This window comes from Cebidichthys violaceus, unplaced genomic scaffold (genome assembly GCF_023349555.1).
Source record: "Cebidichthys violaceus isolate CVI_PGR_0920_01 unplaced genomic scaffold, fCebVio1.0.p SCAF_22, whole genome shotgun sequence".
NCBI lineage: Eukaryota > Metazoa > Chordata > Actinopteri > Perciformes > Stichaeidae > Cebidichthys > Cebidichthys violaceus.
This window is the reverse complement of record NW_027176395.1, coordinates 8,934,941-8,952,764: the sequence shown is the minus strand read 5'-3', so window position 1 is coordinate 8,952,764 and position 17,824 is coordinate 8,934,941. Positions and strand designations below refer to the sequence as shown.

Genomic DNA, 17,824 nt, shown 5'->3' with positions numbered 1-17,824 from the left:
TTTTAGAAAACTATTTATATCCTGATGTCTGAATTAATTTTTAACAAGGGCTACACCAATATTCTACTAGTTCCTGAATCCACTATGTGGCGCTAGAGAACACATGCAAACATGCATTATGTTGCTCTACAACAAGTGCTCTTTTAGGGTCTATATCAAGTGTAGACAACATCATGTAAATTACATGTGAATCGGATATTGTTTGTCAAATAACGCAGATTTCCTTTCGCCATGAGGTGGCGCTTTGACTTATATGGAAAATTGGCTTGTACACATCCTCAGGCCATAACTGGTATCAAGCATGGCAAGTTTGGGACAGATTTGAACAAGTCCAGTGGAGATACATCAGCTTGCTGTTTCATGGGGAGTCACGTAAAATGGCCGCCACGCCACGGCTACACCATTCAATCAAACGTAAAGAATTTGATAGCTTTTAATCACAAAGGTCTTTAGATAGTACTGACCAAATTTGAATTGGATCCGCAAAATTCCCTAGAAGGAGTTCGTTAAAGTATAGCGCCTAGAAATGATCAAAAATGAATGGAAAATTCAAACAAAAATCAAAATAGCAGACTTCCAGTATAATTTAGAGCATAGTCTCAAGAGACTTTTTTTTAAGTCTCAATGTGTTACATGTGTCTACTAAATTTCATACAGCTAGGTGAAATGTACCGCTGGGGCTGCTCTTTTGAATATTGGTAGGGGGTGCTGTCAAGGCAATTTCTAAAAGAAAAGGCAAAACCCCATATTAGTTATTTATGTTTATCACCTTTGACACATGTGCAAAGTTCCATGACTATTTGTTCATCCTAAGCCACAGAAAACTGAGCTTCCATTTCACGGTGAATAATGCGTTGCCGTGGCAACATATTTTAACGAAAACTCACAAAATTCATGATGAAGTATCATCAATGTCTCAAGGCTTTCCTCAGAAAATGTGAGGTCCATCAGATCAACTGGCTAGGAGGAGTACATCAAAGTATAAAACGTGTCATTTCCTTTTGCCAGTAGGTGGCGCTATGACTTTGAGAACATTTTGGCATGGAAATGTGCTCAAGCCTGAAATAGCATTATGCATAACAAATTTTGGGCAGATTGGACAATATACCTCTGAGTTACAACAACTCCCTCTTTCATAGCGAATGGCACAAAATGTGAGCGAAGTGGGCGCACGCCATGTCAAGGTCATTCAATGAAAACTCACCATTTTGATACATTTTCATCACAAAGGTCTTTAAATTGTCCTGACCAAATTTGATGTTGATCGCATAAACTGTGTAGGAGGAGTTTGTCAAAATTCAAAGCCTGAAAACGTAGTTTAATGGGAGTCGCATAAAATTAACGCCACGCCACAGCTACGCCATTCCATCAAACATAAAGCTTTTGATAAATTTTAATTACAAAGGTCTTTGGATTGTACGGTCCAAATGTGAAGTGGCTCTGACAAAGTCCCTAGGAGGAGTTCGTTAAAGTATAGCAACTAGAAATCGAGGGAAAATTCACATAAAAATCAAAATGGACGACTTTTGGTTGATTTTAGAGCATGGTCCCAAGAGACTTTTTTGTAAGTCTCCATAGGATACATGTGCCAACCAAATTTCATACATCTAGGTTAAACGAGGCGCTGGGGCTGCTTTGTTGAAAATCTGCAGGAGGCGCTATCGAGACAATTTATAACGACCAAGCCAAAAATCCACATGAGATCTTTAATTTCATCACCTACGACACATGTACAAAGTTTCATGAGTTTTTGAGTATTCCAAATCACAGAAAAATCAGCTTGCTTTTTCATGGCAAACAAAGCGTTGCCACGGCAACAGAGTTATACGAAACCTCACAATATTCATGATGAACTATCATCAATGTCTAAAGGCTTTCTTTCTAGAATGTGAGGTTGATCTGGTGAAATGGCTAGGCGGAGTACATCAAAGTGTAAAACTTGTCATTTCCCTTTGCCAGTAGGTGGCGCTATGATTATGTAAAAATTGAGGCATGGGAATGTTTTTAGGCCTGGACTAGCATCCTGCATAAGACATTTTGGGCAGATTTGACAATGTACCTTGGAGTTACAACAACTTCAATTTTCATGAAAAATTGACCAAAATGGATGCCACGCCACGCCAAGGTTGTTGCATGAAAACTCATGATTTTGATAACTTTTCATTATAAAAGTCTTAAGATCGTGCTGACCAAATTTGAAGCCGATCGCATAAATACTGTAGGAGGAGTTCGTGAAAATACAAAGCCTGAAAACGAGAAAAATGGCCAAAAAGAGCTAACTACTGTAGCGTCCCCTTGTGGCTGAAGGAAATGAAAATGTGAGGGTACGTTACAGGTTGCTATGTGGACATTTGCCTCAAATTTTGTGATGATAGGCACAATGGTTTTAAAGTGAGGTTGATTGATGTACAGAGCCACGCCCCTGATAAGTTCATTGGCCCATAACTTGATAACGCGATAAGTTATCAAAAAACTTTTGGGGGGGTTGTGATGAAATTGAATGAATAATGATCCACAGCAAATTTGGTAGCAATCTGACACAGCGTTTAGGAGCAGTTTGCAAAAATGTGTTTCTCACAAAAATGAAAATGGTGGAAATCTGAATGGGCGGAGCTAAAAAATTTGAGTGTACTGATTGTAGAGCAGATGGAGCTGAATATGTGTGTCAAAGTTCATGTTAATCAGACATGTTGGGTGAAGGCCGTGGCCTGTGAAACTGTAGGGGGCGCTAGTGAGCCATTTTGTCATACATGAGCATGCGACCCATAAAATCTCAAATTTTCACGCAGTCCTGATCCGCCTGCCAAATTTGGGGAGTTTTTGAGTATGATAAAGCCTTGAAAAATGCAATTTTAGAGGAGAAATAATAATAATAATTCTTTGAATTACAATAGGGCCTTCGCCCGACTTCGTCGGTGCTCGGGCCCTAATTAAAGCTGCAAGCAGCGATGAACGGGCCCTCGCCTCCTCCCGCACGTCGGGGGTGCCGACGGAACTCCAACATATGCAGCTAAGATCGTCTGCGACAATCAGACAACGCTCTTACGAGTCCGATGCTTTTTTCTGCTTGGACTGCGTGATGCAGGAAATGATGCCCTGCAAATAGTCCACAGCATCCTGTATCCCCTGTGTGGTGCTACAGAGCATGCAAAAACATGTATTATGTTGCTCTATAACAACTGTAGACGACATTGTGTAAAAGTCATGTAAATCGGATGCCGGTTGTCAAAAAACGCAGAATTACTTTGGCCAGCAGGTGGCGCTGTGAGTATTAGTGAAAATTAGCTTGTAGACATCCTCAGGCCATGAGTGTTATCAAGCATGGGAAGTTTAGGAGCGTTTGGAACAAGTCCGGCTGAGTTACATCAGCTTTTTTCATGGGGAGTCACGTAAAGTAGCCGCCCGCTACGGCTAAGCCATTCCGTCAAACGTAAAGCTTTTGATAACTTTTAAACACAAAGGTCTTGAGACTGTACCGACCAAATTTCAAGTGGATCCGACAAAGTGCCTAGGAGGAGTTCGTTAAAGTATAGCGACTAGAAATGAGCCTAAATCCATTGAAAAATGACACAAAAATCAAAATGGCCGACTTCCGGTACGGTTTAGAGCATGGTCCCAAGAGACTTATTTGTAAGTCTCTCTGAGATACATAATCCTACCAAGTTTCATACAGGTACCTCAAACGTAGCGCTGGGGCTGCTCTTTTGAAATATTGTAGGGGGCGCTATGGAGGCAATTTAAAACGGCCAAGCCAAACACCCATATAAAATATGTCCTCCCATTACCTATAACACATGTATAAAGTTCCATGAGTTTTTGAGCATCGCAAGCCACTGATCCATCAGCCTACTTTTTCATGGCGAATGATGCGTTGCCGCGGCAACAGCGTTCAACGAAAACTCCCAATATTCATGACGGTGCATCATCAACATGTTAAAACTATCTTTATACAATTTCAGACTGATCTGGTGAACTGGCTAGGAGGAGTAAATAAAAGTATAAAATATGACATTTCCTTTTGCCAGTAGGTGGCACTATGAGTTATTGAAAATTTTTCAATTGAAATGTACTAAGAGTTGAAGTAGCATCATGCATAAGAAATTTCGTGCAGATTGAATAATGTACCTTGGAGTTATAACAACTTCTTTTTTCCCGGCCAATGAGGCAAAATGGCCGCCCCGCCACGTCAAGGTTCTTTGATGAAAACTCTAGCTTTTGATAACTTTTCATCACAAAGGTCTTAAGAGCATCCTGACCAAATTTGAAGTCGATCGCATGAATTCTCTAGGAGGAGTTTGTTCAAATACAAAGGCTGAAAACGCGAAAAATCACCAAAAAACTGAAATTGAGTGAAATACTGTAGCGCCCCCTATGGGTTGAATGGAATGAAAATTGCAGGGTATGTTCCACCATGCAATCTGCACAAATACTGCAAATTTGGTGATTTTAGGATACACGGCTGAGAAGTTATGTGTATTGAAAAACAAGCCACGCCCCAAGAAGTTCATTGGTCCGTATCTTCTTAACGCTTTAAGATATCAACAAGCGTTTGATAACTTCATGTGATCTTGATCCAATAATGATCCACAGAAAATTTGGTAGCAATCGGACCAAGTGTGTAGGAGGAGTTCTCAAAAATGTGTTTTTCACAAAATTCAAGATGGCGGAAAATTTTGTGAGGCGGACCTTAGGGGTCTGAGAGACTTTTTTTAGAGCTAGTGGATCTTGACATGTGTGTCGAATTTCAAGTAAATCGGACATACTGGCCGAGGGGCGTTGCCGGTCCAACTTCGAGGGGGCGCTAGAGAGCCATTTTTTTACACCGAAATATACAACTTGTGTCAGATGGCTATTTTCACCAGACCTGACAAGTCTGCAAAATTTGGTGAGTTTTGGGGTATGGCAAATACTCCAAATATGCGCCCAAAGTGGAAAAATAAAAATCAGAATAAAAATTAAAGCTGCAAGCAGCGATGAACGGGCCCTCGCCTCCTCCCGCACGTCGGGGGTGCCGGCGGGACTCCAACGTATGCAGCTGAGATCGTCTGCGACAGTCGGACAACGCGCGTCGGAGTCCGATGCTTTTTTTCAGCTTGGACCGCGTGATGCAGGAAATGATGCAATGCAAATAGTCCACAGCATCCTGTATCCGCTGTGTGGTGCTACAGAGCATGCACAAACATGTATTATGTTGCTCTATAACAACTGTAGATGACATTGTGTAAAAGTCATGTAAATCGGATGCCAGTTGTCAAAAAACGCAGAATTACTTTGGCCAGCAGGTGGCGCTGTGAGTATTAGTGAAAATTAGCTTGTAGACATCCTCAGGCCATGAGTGTTATCAAGCATGGGAAGTTTAGGAGCGTTTGGAACAAGTCCGGCTGAGTTACATCAGCTTCTTTGGTGGGGAATCACGTAAAGTAGCCGCCCGCTACGGCTAAGCCATTCCGTCAAACGTAAAGCTTTTGATAACTTTTAAACACAAAGGTCTTGAGACTGTACCGACCAAATTTCAAGTGGATCCGACAAAGTGCTTAGGAGGAGTTCGTTAAAGTATAGCGACTAGAAATGAGCCTAAATCCATTGAAAAATGACACAAAAATCAAAATGGCCGACTTTCGGTACGGTTTAGAGCATGGTCCCAAGAGACTTATTTGTAAGTCTCTCTGAGGTACATAATCCTACCAAGTTTCATACAGGTACCTCAAACGTAGCGCTGGGGCTGCTCTTTTGAAATATTGTAGGGGGCACTATGGAGGCAATTTAAAACGGCCAAGCCAAACACCCATATAAAATATGTCCTCCCATTACCTATAACACATGTATAAAGTTCCATGAGTTTTTGAGCATCGCAAGCCACTGATCCATCAGCCTACTTTTTCATGGCGAATGATGCGTTGCCGCGGCAACAGCGTTCAACGAAAACTCCCAATATTCATGATGGTGCATCATCAACGTGTTAAGACTATCTTTACAAAATTTCAGACTGATCTGGTGAACTGGCTAGGAGGAGTAAATAAAAGTATAAAATATGACATTTCCTTTTGCCAGTAGGTGGCACTATGAGTTATTGAAAATTTTTCAATTGAAATGTACTAAGAGTTGAAGTAGCATCATGCATAAGAAATTTCGTGCAGATTGAATAATGTACCTTGGAGTTATAACAACTTCTTTTTTCCAGGCCAATGAGGCAAAATGGCCGCCCCGCCACGTCAAGGTTCTTTGATGAAAACTCTAGCTTTTGATAACTTTTCATCACAAAGGTCTTAAGAGCATCCTGACCAAATTTGAAGTCGATCGCATGAATTCTCTAGGAGGAGTTCGCTCAAATACAAAGGCTGAAAACGTGAAAAATCACCAAAAAACTGAAATTGAGTGAAATACTGTAGCGCCCCCTATGGGTTGAATGGAATGAAAATTGCAGGGTACGTTCCACCATGCAATATGCACAAATACTGCAAATTTGGTGATTTTAGGATACACGGCTGAGAAGTTATGTGTATTGAAAAACAAGCCACGCCCCAAGAAGTTCATTGGTCCGTATCTTCTTAACGCTTTAAGATATCAACAAGCTTTTGATAACTTCATGTGATCTTGATCCAATAATGATCCACAGAAAATTTGGTAGCAATCGGACCAAGTGTGTAGGAGCAGTTCTCAAAAATGTGTTTTTCACAAAATTCAAGATGGCGGAAAATTTGGGAGGCGGACCTTAGGGATCTGAGAGGCTTTTTTTAGAGCTAGTGGATCTGGACATGTGTGTCGAATTTCAAGTAAATCGGACATACTGGCCGAGGGGCGTCGCCGGTCCGACTTGTAGGTGGCGCTAGAGAGCCATTTTTTTACACTGAAATAGGCAACCTATGTCAAATGGCTATTTTCGCCAGACCTGACAAGTCTGCAAAATTTGGTGAGTTTTCATGCATGGCAAGTATCCCAAAAATGCCCCCAAAGTGTAAAAATAAAAATCATAATAATAACCCATACAATTTCAATAGGGCCTTTGCTGGCCCGACGTTGTCGGTGGCTCGGGCCCTAATAATAATACCCCTTAGAATTTCAATAGGGCCTTCGCTGGCCCGACGTTGTCGGTGGCTCGGGCCCTAATAATAATTCTTTGAATTACAATAGGGCCTTCGCCCGACTTCGTCGGTACTCGGGCCTTAATAATAATTCTTTGAATTACAATAGGGCCTTCGCCCGACTTCGTCGGTGCTCGGGCCCTAATAATAATAATAATAATAATTCCTACAGTTTCAATAGGGACCTCGCGGCCCGATGTTGTCGGTGCTCGGGCCCTAATAACTCCTACAGTTTCAATAGGGACCTCGCGGCCCGACGTTGTCGGTGCTCGGGCCCTAATAATAACTCCTACAGTTTCAATAGGGACCTCGCGGCCCGACATTGTCGGTGCTCGGGCCCTAAATATGGATAAGATGCATTGTGTTGTTTACAATAATGACAACCCATATCACCTATTGACTTGGATATGTTTATATATATATATATATATATATATATATATATATATATATATAGACAGTTTATGTGCCACAATTTGTTGCGACAGTTTCCACTGTTTGTGGCAGCTGCCGCAGCTTGTTGTTGCAACAGTTTTCACAGTTTGTTGGAGCTGCCACAGTTTGAGAGAGGTGCCGCGGCAGTTTAGCCTTTATTTTTCGTTATTTGACAATATGTGACAATACATTAAGGTCCTTAAAGGTATGACTGTTGGTTGTTGTAATTGGTTTAATAAAAAAATTACGATTTGTAATAGTATCGCTACTTGTTTTTATTAAGCTAATATAGGCTAACGTCAGTTGGTACTTGTTGGTACTCTGTTTGTCCTGTCTATGCTTACGAATTTCATTGCACAATGGATTTATCAATTCAGAAAAATATAATTTCGAAAAACAAACAGAGGAAAACATCTCTATACCTGTGGTGATAATTAAAAAATATATATGTGCCCTGCACTTGTTCACACCTGACAGAAGTGCTCACTTAAAGGTGTACTCCCTCTTGTGGCCTAATGGGTCAATAACACTTGTCTTCAATATGTACTATTCCTGGGTGCAGAAAACTGGAGCAGTCACTATTTTGTAAACTACAACACCACATGAACAATACATATTTTGGAAAACAGTATACAGTTTAGGTCATGCTATGGAGCTTTAATGAGATGAAATAAAATTAAGTCAAAAAACATATGTTGGGGTGGCTTCTTGCCATTAACTTTGAAGTCCTTGTCCTAACGTACATTTATTTGTTTTATTTGTTTATTTATTTTGCAGGGACAATGCACACCAATCAACAGTAAAACTGTAAGTGAGCCAGAGTTAGCCAGAGAGGCTAGTTTTCATCTGCTGTCCCCGGCCAGATATTTGAAGGCTGCCTAAAAATTACAAAATTTCAAATAAAAATGGAATTAAAATTCATAGATAGACAGTAACATAAAGACAAAACCAATACACATATAAGCAAAAGCAAAGTGTACAACACTAGAGCAGAGCACACATAACAGGCTGCAGCATGCGTCAGGCAGAACAAACCCACCTACAGTACAAGCACATATATAACACTGAGGCACATAACATACACATCAAAAATAGCAACAGTGAACAAGACAAATGCACATATAGGCAAAACAAGCAGGCAGGACAGACAGTACATCAATGCTTGCACACCTGATTGGCAACAAGCCATTCCTTAAGGCTATGTTTGAATGTTTTGTACATGTTTTGTGTGCATATATGTGGTGGCAGAGTATTCCATGAGTGAGCTGCCTTCACAGAGAATGTAGATTTGCTAAAAGAGCTTGACCTATGTGAAATGACACAATCACCTCTTGAAGCAGATCTAGTGAGTCTGCTGCTTTGAGCGCTTTGTTTAATAAAATCACTAAGCGGAGGCAGGGCCATACCATGTAAAATTTTAAAAACCAGACACACATCAGTGAATTTAATGAGGTTCTCCCAACTCAAGATATGGTGTTTGATGAGGATATTGTAGTGATGGTGACTTCTGGATTTTTAGAGCTTGTTTATGGAGAATATGAATAGATGTTAATGTTGTGCTGCTGGCTTGTGCCCAGCTGGTTGAGCAGTAGGTCAGATGGGGGACAATCATCGCATTAAAATACAGTTTCGTAGCCTGCATGGTTAGACTGTTTCTTATATATCTGAAATTCATGAGATTACATTTTAAGACCTTTGTCACATGTTTTACCTGCTTTTTATTAAAAGAGAGATTAGAATCAATAAAAATTCCTAAATATTTAAAATCTGACACTACCTGTAGTTTATATAGTTTACATATTTTTATTATAGTTTATATATATATATATACATATCCAAGTCAATAGGTGATATGGGTTGTCATTATTGTAAACAATACAATGCATCTTTTCCATATTTGCAATTTGCATTTCTTCAGTCCGCAGACTGACAGTGTTTATCGTTGCCATGGGCAACAAGTACCAACTGACGTTAGCCTATATTAGCTTAATAGAAACGAGTAGCGATACTATTACAAATCGTATTTTTTTTTATTAAACCAATTACAATGACCAACAGTCATACCTTTTAACTTTTAAAAACGAGGCCTATTTTCAGGCCTCAGCTCGAAAAAAGATAAGAAATACCTAATTGAGTGTATAATTAAATTTAAAAAAAAATAAATAAATAAATATATATATATATATATATATTTTTTTTTTAATATATTTTTGAGATGTGAAAAGTCATGGAAATATCAGTATACATGTTACAGGTTAACATAAGATAAGGATGGAACACAGCACAACTTGGAAAATTCTAAAGCTCGCCCTGGAAAAACAGCAATTTCAGGATATTGTTTTTTGGAAATTATGGAAATCCAAGATTTAAAATATTCCCAGCTCTCATAACAACTGATAAAGGCTCTCTATACACATTTATACATAGATACAGTGAAACATTTATAAAATATAGAGCATATAAAATTGAAAAACTGATTAAATATTCCAATATTTGAATAAAAAAATATTTTTTTAATTAAAAAACACTCTACATCACTTCTGTTTATCACTCCTGATGTTCAATGAATCAAAAGACAGAAGATTGGGCTTTTTTGTGTTTTAAGCTCTTTCTAAGCCCTTTTTATGGTCATTTTATGGTCACATACTGCTCCAGATTCAGCCCACTCTCTCTGTTTAGGGCTGTATCTCAGTCCCCCTTTCTCCGATTTTCACCATTGAGACCTCCTTCGAACCGTAAAAGCCAATAGAATTGCGTGGATTGAAAGCTAGATGATTGACAGCACTATTAGCCAATGGGAATGATAAACGTCCCATCTGATGGCAGATCTGAAATCTAATTTGCTGAGCTTCCAACCCTCCCAAGAAGCCGAGGAGTGTCGGAGAGACACGAATCGAACGGATTCACACGGAGCACATGCAGCTGCACATACCAAGCAGTGGAAGTACGGAGATATTTCATTTTTTCGCTGAGATTCGACCAAAAGTGAGTACAATATTCGATGAAAGCTGTGTGACTTTTTGTGTTCGAAGCTGAATATCTCTGCGATGGTTTACCGGAGAGAGAAATGGAAGATATGTCCGTAATCTCCGTCAAGCGGACATGCTTTCTCATGCTGCATGTTCGTAGGTAGCACGTTGCTAACGGACAGTAGCAGCTGTTTTCTCCGGTCTTTTCCAGTCATATCGAGTTATGATTTATGATATGTTGTTATTTGTTTGCTTGGCTGATGGGAGATGTGTTTGTCTCATGTAGAAGTGACCTAGTTCATGTTGTTCCCAGGACGCTGAGGTTTCTGCAGAACTATAACATCATTATATTCGTTCTTCGTGGGTTCTCTGCCAGTTACTTTTAACACAAAACTCTCTAAGTTTTTATGTACTACGTCCCCCAAGTGGGGGACGCTCAGGCTTAAAAGGACCTTAATGTATTTTCACATATTGTCAAATAACGAAAAATAAAGGCTAAACTGCCGCAGCACCTCTCCCAAACTGTGGCAGCTGCCACAGCAAGTAGTGGCAGCTCCAACAAACTGTGAAAACTGTCGCAACAAGTTGCGGCAGCTACCACAAACAGTGGAAACTGTCGCAAGAAGTTGTGGCACATATACTGTCTATATATATATATAGACAGTATATATACACATATCCAAGTCAATAGGTGATATGGGTTGTCATTATTGTAAACACAATGCATCTTATCCATATTTACAATTTGCATTTTTTCAGTCCGCTGACTGAAAGTGTTTATCGTTGCCACGGGCAACAAGTACCAACTGACGTTAGCCTATATTAGCTTAGTTTACAAATCGGCATTTTTGTACTAAACCAATTACAACTACCAACAGTTATACCTTCAAGGACCTTAATGTATTGTCACATATTGTCAAATAACGAAAAATAAAGGCTTAACTGCCGCGGCACCTCTCCCAAACAGTGGCAGCTGCCGCGGCAAGTCATGGCAGCTGCCACAACTTGCCGCGGCAGCTGAGCTTGCCACAGGAAGTGCCTCTACTAGCTGCCGCTGCCACAATTTGAGCCAGCTCCTACTGCCAAAATACCCGAAAAAGCAACAAAAAAAAAAATTTACTTTTTTTTTGAGTTTTTAAAGTGTTTTTGTTTGTAATATGTATAATAAGCATATCATTTAGTTATCGCTACTGATAATTTAACAAACATAAAAATATGACGTAGATAGGTTTGCAGTTTTCAAGGTGTACATTTCAGATATGCATCTATTACACACATGACAATAACTCACGTTTTCTGATGAGGTGATGTAAGTTGCTCGTGTTACCACCAGCGACATCAACAGTGGCTCCAAACTCGCAAAACGTCGGATTTTTAAAAACCAAAACACTTCCAAACAGCAGACACAGCTCCTCTCTTGAGCACAGACTCTATTGGTGCATCTCCGGTCTCTCTTTGCTCCTCCTGCATTGCTCTTTTCTGTTCTTTGAGTTATTCGATGCAGCCTCTCCCAGCAGTTAGCAGACTGTTATGCTAACGGCTAGCTACCGAGCTGTACCCAGCATGCTGTTCGGCGGTGAAATTTTATAAATGTACAATTATTAGTGTTACAAATAGTTTGTGTCACAAACTGTTGTGTGCCGTGGTGTTGCCCTGTTAAAGAGCCTTAGTTGTGGGTTATTAATTGTTGTATTATAAAGTTATAACCATAATGTAGGGGTCCCTCTCACTACATGCTCCGACCATGGCACTCTTGGCGGTGAACAATATCATTTGCTTCCTGTTGAAGAGTGTCAGCAGTTATTTAGGCTATATGACGGTGTATGAAAAATTCATATCATATGGAAAATTAAAACCTGTATACCGGCCCAGTCCTAGTACCTTATTATGTTATGGTGAGCACATTAGCAAAATTAGCATTCCTTTGGACTTGTGTTTGTGTTCACTTGGTGATGTCCAATACTCTTTTCGCTCTGTTTTTGTTCTTCACCAACTCCTAAAGAAGTATATGTGTCTTCAGCTGCTAAATGCTCCATTATGTTCACCAGCTTGTCTCTTACTGTGTCTGTCTAGGGTTTGTTGGTAAGCAGGTAGAGCACAGTATGTTGATCAGAGCATTTTTTCCTGAAAACAGATGCTGGAAAGCAGGTTGATGAGAGACTTAACCAAGACAGTAAAGTTATCGGCTGTAAAACCGAAATAATGATCTTAAAGAGGCTAAAACGCTCTAACGCTTGATAGTGATAAATCTTTATGGGTCCGTCACTATGAGCAACACCTTTTACATATGTAGTAGTCCTGTGATCTATTTTTTTTAATAAAAATATTGATTATAACTCCTTTAAATCAACATATTGATTATTCAGTCTTGCAGTAATTATTATATTATGACCAATTATTACATTGAAATGAAAATTGGACAGGATAAATGCCAAACATGTGCATACAAACAGAAAATCCCATTTCAATTTCATGAATTTTCATGAAGTTTTATTTTAGCCTGGACTGTATACAAGTGAGTTTTTCTACATGTTTAGGATCATTGCCCTGTTGCATTGCCCTAAAGTTGGGGAAATGTCCATATACAAGTCCTACAACTAAGTTTATCGTGCTGTACACTTGAGTAGAAACCAGTTAGGTGGATCCAGTCTGTTGATTAAATATTTTTGGCAGTACTTACGTAATTCTCCGACACACATGCCCCCTCTGTCTTCATTGACATAACGCATTCCTTAGCCCCTTACTTAACCTTAACCATCATCCCATAACTTGTACCTGATTCTAACCTGAGCCGTAAAGGGTAACTTCGGTATTTTTCATGTTTTTTTCCCATTTTTTTGTGTCAAAGGGACTAATGGAGACAAACAAAATTGAAATTGGTCTACATAAAGCAGTGGTTCTCAACTGGTCTGGCTGCGGGACCCACCATGACCCCTTAATGACAAGTCGTGACCCAAATGTTCAACTTCTCAAATGTATTTAATGAAAAGATGGTGCAGTTTGAACCTGAGCTGAAAATGTCCTCTGCAGTCGTAGTAGTAGGGAGCTCTCTTGTGCAGAGAAATTGTTCCTGTAAGTCTCTGTCCCACACGTTTCACGTAAAAGAGTAAAACTGCTTTGTTTGTTATGTTTGTTATGTCTGTAGATTCGTCCATTTGTAATGCAAAATGACCACCAACAAATGCCGCTTCAGTTTTGACGGCTTCATGCTTTCTTGTGCCAGAACCTCGCTGCACAAAACACACTGAGGTTTTTGCCCTCTTTTGTCCTCAATCAAAGAAAACCCATATCTCATGTAGTCGGTGTCATACTTGCGTTTCGCTAATTAGCATATTAAAACAAACTTTGCGGGTGTTCTTCTATACTGTGAAATGGGTGTCTATTAGGTCTTTGCAGTGGCTTCCTGTCCATCAAAGAATTGACTTTAAAATCCTGCTGTTGGTTTATAAAGCACTAAATGGTTTAGGGCCAAAATACATCTCTGATCTGCTGCTACCCTATGAACCATCCCGACCCCTTAGGTCGTCTGGGACCGGTCTACTTTCTGTTCCCAGAGTCAGAACTAAACATGGAGAAGCAGCATTCAGTTTTTCTGCTCCACATATCTGGAACAAAGTCCCAGAAAGCTGCAGGTCTGCAGAGACCCTCAGCTCCTTTAAATCCAGACTGAAGACTTTTCTGTTTGCTGCTGCCTTTGATTGAACCACATTCAAGGATATTAATCAATTTCTGCATTTTACTACTACTGTATTTTATTTCTTAAACTGCACTGCAACTATGATTCTGTTTTTAGCTTGTTAGTTAGTGGGTCGCGACCCACCAGTTTAGAATCACTGATATGGAGGTATACAGGGAGAATGCTGTAACCCGCAGCTGCTAAATGACGTGCAAGGACAATTGCGTAGCATCCGTGTAACGTCGCGTCCACTAAAAGTTCTTGTTTTTGCCACTGCCAGGTTCAGATTGTTATTATAAGCGTCTGACAACATTATGAAATGAACTTTACTTTTTCTCTGGCGCATACGGTCAAAGCACCCACAGGAGCACCAGTCTCCTGAGCTTTGCAGTCTTGTTGGTTCACACTCCTTGGCCCGTTTCAGTGGAATTCAAACATTTTTACTTTTGTGACAACAGGAAGTGCCAGATCCATTCTGCCTGAGCACTGCGGGATTGACGTCATTCATCTGAAGGTGAGTAGGAACAGGAAAATATTACTGATAATGTCGTAGAAACAGTGGTGATGTTTTTTCTTATTCAACTAAAATTAATATTGTAATGATTGGGTGACATACATGTATCTGTTGTAAAATACTGTTTATGCATTCACACATGTACAGAACAGGTACGTAGTGTGTGATGAGTGAACAGGCAGCGGTCCATGTGGCTCCACTATCATGCCAGGGCCCCGGTCACCTGACGGCCCTGCACCGAGCTGCCATGGCGGGGAACAGTAACGCCATGGCTGCTCTGATTCAGGGAGGCTGTGCTGTGGACCTGCAGGGCAGAGTAAGTGGTAGACTCGGCGTACATGTCAGAAGTTGTTCACACACCTGGTGGAACATTCATTCATACGTTCTCAATTTGCGTGGTTGATGAAATGGTAACAGTTTGTGATGGGAATACTTTGTCCCCTTTGTGTTTGAGGATGGCAACACTGCGCTGCATGAGGTGTCTTGGCACGGATTCTCTTACTGCGTCAAACTGCTGGTCAAGTCCGGAGCAGATGTACACATCAGGAACAAGGTAGAATGATAATGATAACAACAACAACAACAACAATAACAACAACATCAACAACAATAATGCACTTTAAATCTGGCAACATTAAATTTATAGAACACATCTCTGAGACTTTCATCCACATCTTGTACTTGTAACCTTCTACAGCTGATTGAGTTGCTATAAAAAATATTATAAAGTGTTTCATAGAACATAAATGAAGACAATGAGACAAAAGACATTGTTTTCTGTCTCATTGTACCAGAGCTAATATTATTTTATCTATTGCATATGTTCGCATTACTACAGAGACCCCGAGATTGATCCATTCTAAATCTGATCTAAATTGTTTTCTCTCCGGTGTTTATGATGTAAAAATTGGGTGAAATTATCTGTGAAAAAAGGTGAAAAAAAAGTGTTTCAAAGTGTTGTTGTAATACTCATTTCGGCCACAATAAGCTGAATTGTAACCCTGCCCCATGTTCTAATTAGGACTAAAAGCAGTCATGTTTTCTTTCAGGTGAGTTTTAATTTACATAACTTGCTGAAACACAATATATGTACGTTGTGTTTAGAATGAAGAAATCAAAACTCATACATCTAGAACTTCTGCCTCTTGTGGCCAAAATGAGTATTAACAGTTTCACAGATGACATTGTTTTGATGGAACTGAGAAAGACTAACCTGGCAAAATCTGTTTTCAACTGCTATGAAGTCATAAACACAGGGAAGAAACAAAATTTGATCAGACTTAGAAAGTGGATCACGTTTTTTTCTCAATTACCTCTCAGGGCTTCCGTACTTTACACTGCTGCACAAAGGATTTTGATTGAAATACATTTATGCTTTGCTGTACTGTTGACTGAGTAATTTTTATTATTCTAATATAAATACACCACAACAGAACATCAAATAAAGCCAAAGGACTGAACTCCGTTGGAAAAAAATGGATTCTTAGTAATGAGAACTATATTTCACTCTCAGTCTTCATTTGGTTTGTAGTTGCAAATTTAAATGAGGCTTTATCTCAGTCTAGGTTCTTTGTTAGTAAAACAGAATACCATTTTCAGGATAAGTATATTAATACTGAAATTTAAAACACATTTCTGATTATTTAGTTTGACTTAAGAATCCACAAAGATGAATTTAATTAGAATATGTTATGTTAGCAGCAAATGTGTTTTTGTCCGGTTGTGGAACTGTAACCCCCCCAACCCCCTACGCCATGCCTTCACAAAACTTCATGTAATTCCACCTCAAACTGTCACTAACGTAAAGCCGCTAATTGAAGAAAGTTAGATTTCCATGTCATTTTTCGATTAAAACTAAATATTCAAAAACTGTGCCTTTTTAAACAAGTTGTCAGGACTTCTATAAGGTTGTCACCACTATACAGTCACCGGTAGAGGTGGCGCTAAACTCAGTGGAGTTGACACGCTGACCAATCAGAGCAGACTGGGCTTTTTCAGGTGGGGTCTTAAAGAGACAGGCGCTTAAATGGAGCATTTCAGACAAGACGGTGAATACAGGTATATTTAGACAGACCATATGAACAAAATTATGTTTTTTTTAATATTGAAGCATGTAATTATGTTCCTGTGGAAACCCAAGGTACAAGAATGAATCTGAAAATGAGCATGATGTGTCCCCTTTAAAGTGCATATTATATAGTTGCTTGCATCTGCATTTTAAATGTGACAAGAATGGCTCTGTGGACCCAAATGACCTGCCAAATACCGCATCCCATAATGTGGACTGTTTTGTCAAACTCTTAGACAGCATCAGAATCTCTGGTTGTTTTTTTCTCTCAGAGTTGTGGTGAACCACACTATCCTCCCTAACAATCTAAAATGAAAGCCCACTATATGTTTACTCAGTAGTAACTGTAGTATGTTGATTCAGGCAGGAAACACAGCACTCCACCTGGCCTGTCAAAACGCACATGCTCAGACGGCTCGCCTCCTGCTGCTGGGAGGATCCACACCAGACACCAAGAACGATGTGAGTCCTCAGGCATCCCACAATGCACTGTGCTCTCCTCAGAGACATGATTAAAGAAGTAGGAGACCCTTCACTCTGACTCTATTGAGATCTTGTACTGTGGACTGCTGAACAGTGAGGAATAGTTTCACAACGCACTTGGTGCATCACTGATATTAGTATCGTGATAAACTAAACTACTATCACTGAGAACTGTATTTTGGTTCCAGATGGGTGACAGCTGTTTGCATGTGGCTGCTCGCTACGACAACCTGACCCTGGTGAAGATCCTGCTGGGTTCTCTGTGCTCCGTGACAGAGAGGAACCAGGTACAATATGTCAGTGTTATCAATATGATATTGCGAGGCATCTTTAAGCCCGCATGACACAAACCATTGAGAAAATCTCTCACACTTCAGCAAGAGCGTACACCAGAGAAACTCATGGAAACTCGCGTGGTTTCACTGATATGGTATGTTTGGTTTTGCCTGTGAGTGCGAAAGGCATAGATTCAATTATGTTTCATACAGGACACATTTTAATTTCTAGTGAAAACTTTGTCAATGTGGTTGTAATTACAGGGAAAATAGAAATAGGAGACAAAGTTATTGAGACATTTATTTGGAAAGAATTGAGATC

The 17,824-nt window shown here is 39.8% G+C and overlaps 1 protein-coding gene across 1 annotated transcript in view; it reads left to right on the top strand.

The window, feature by feature from the left end:
* Positions 1–17,824, top strand: part of ankrd6a (ankyrin repeat domain 6a) — a 58,621-nt gene that overhangs the window by 19,437 nt on the left and 21,360 nt on the right. The window contains exons 2-6 of the mRNA XM_068718145.1: positions 14,621–14,676; positions 14,824–14,992; positions 15,131–15,229; positions 17,108–17,206; positions 17,416–17,514. Of these exons, the coding sequence (XP_068574246.1) occupies positions 14,843–14,992; positions 15,131–15,229; positions 17,108–17,206; positions 17,416–17,514 (447 nt within the window). The 5' untranslated portion in view covers positions 14,621–14,676; positions 14,824–14,842. The remainder of the gene's footprint in view (positions 1–14,620; positions 14,677–14,823; positions 14,993–15,130; positions 15,230–17,107; positions 17,207–17,415; positions 17,515–17,824) is intronic.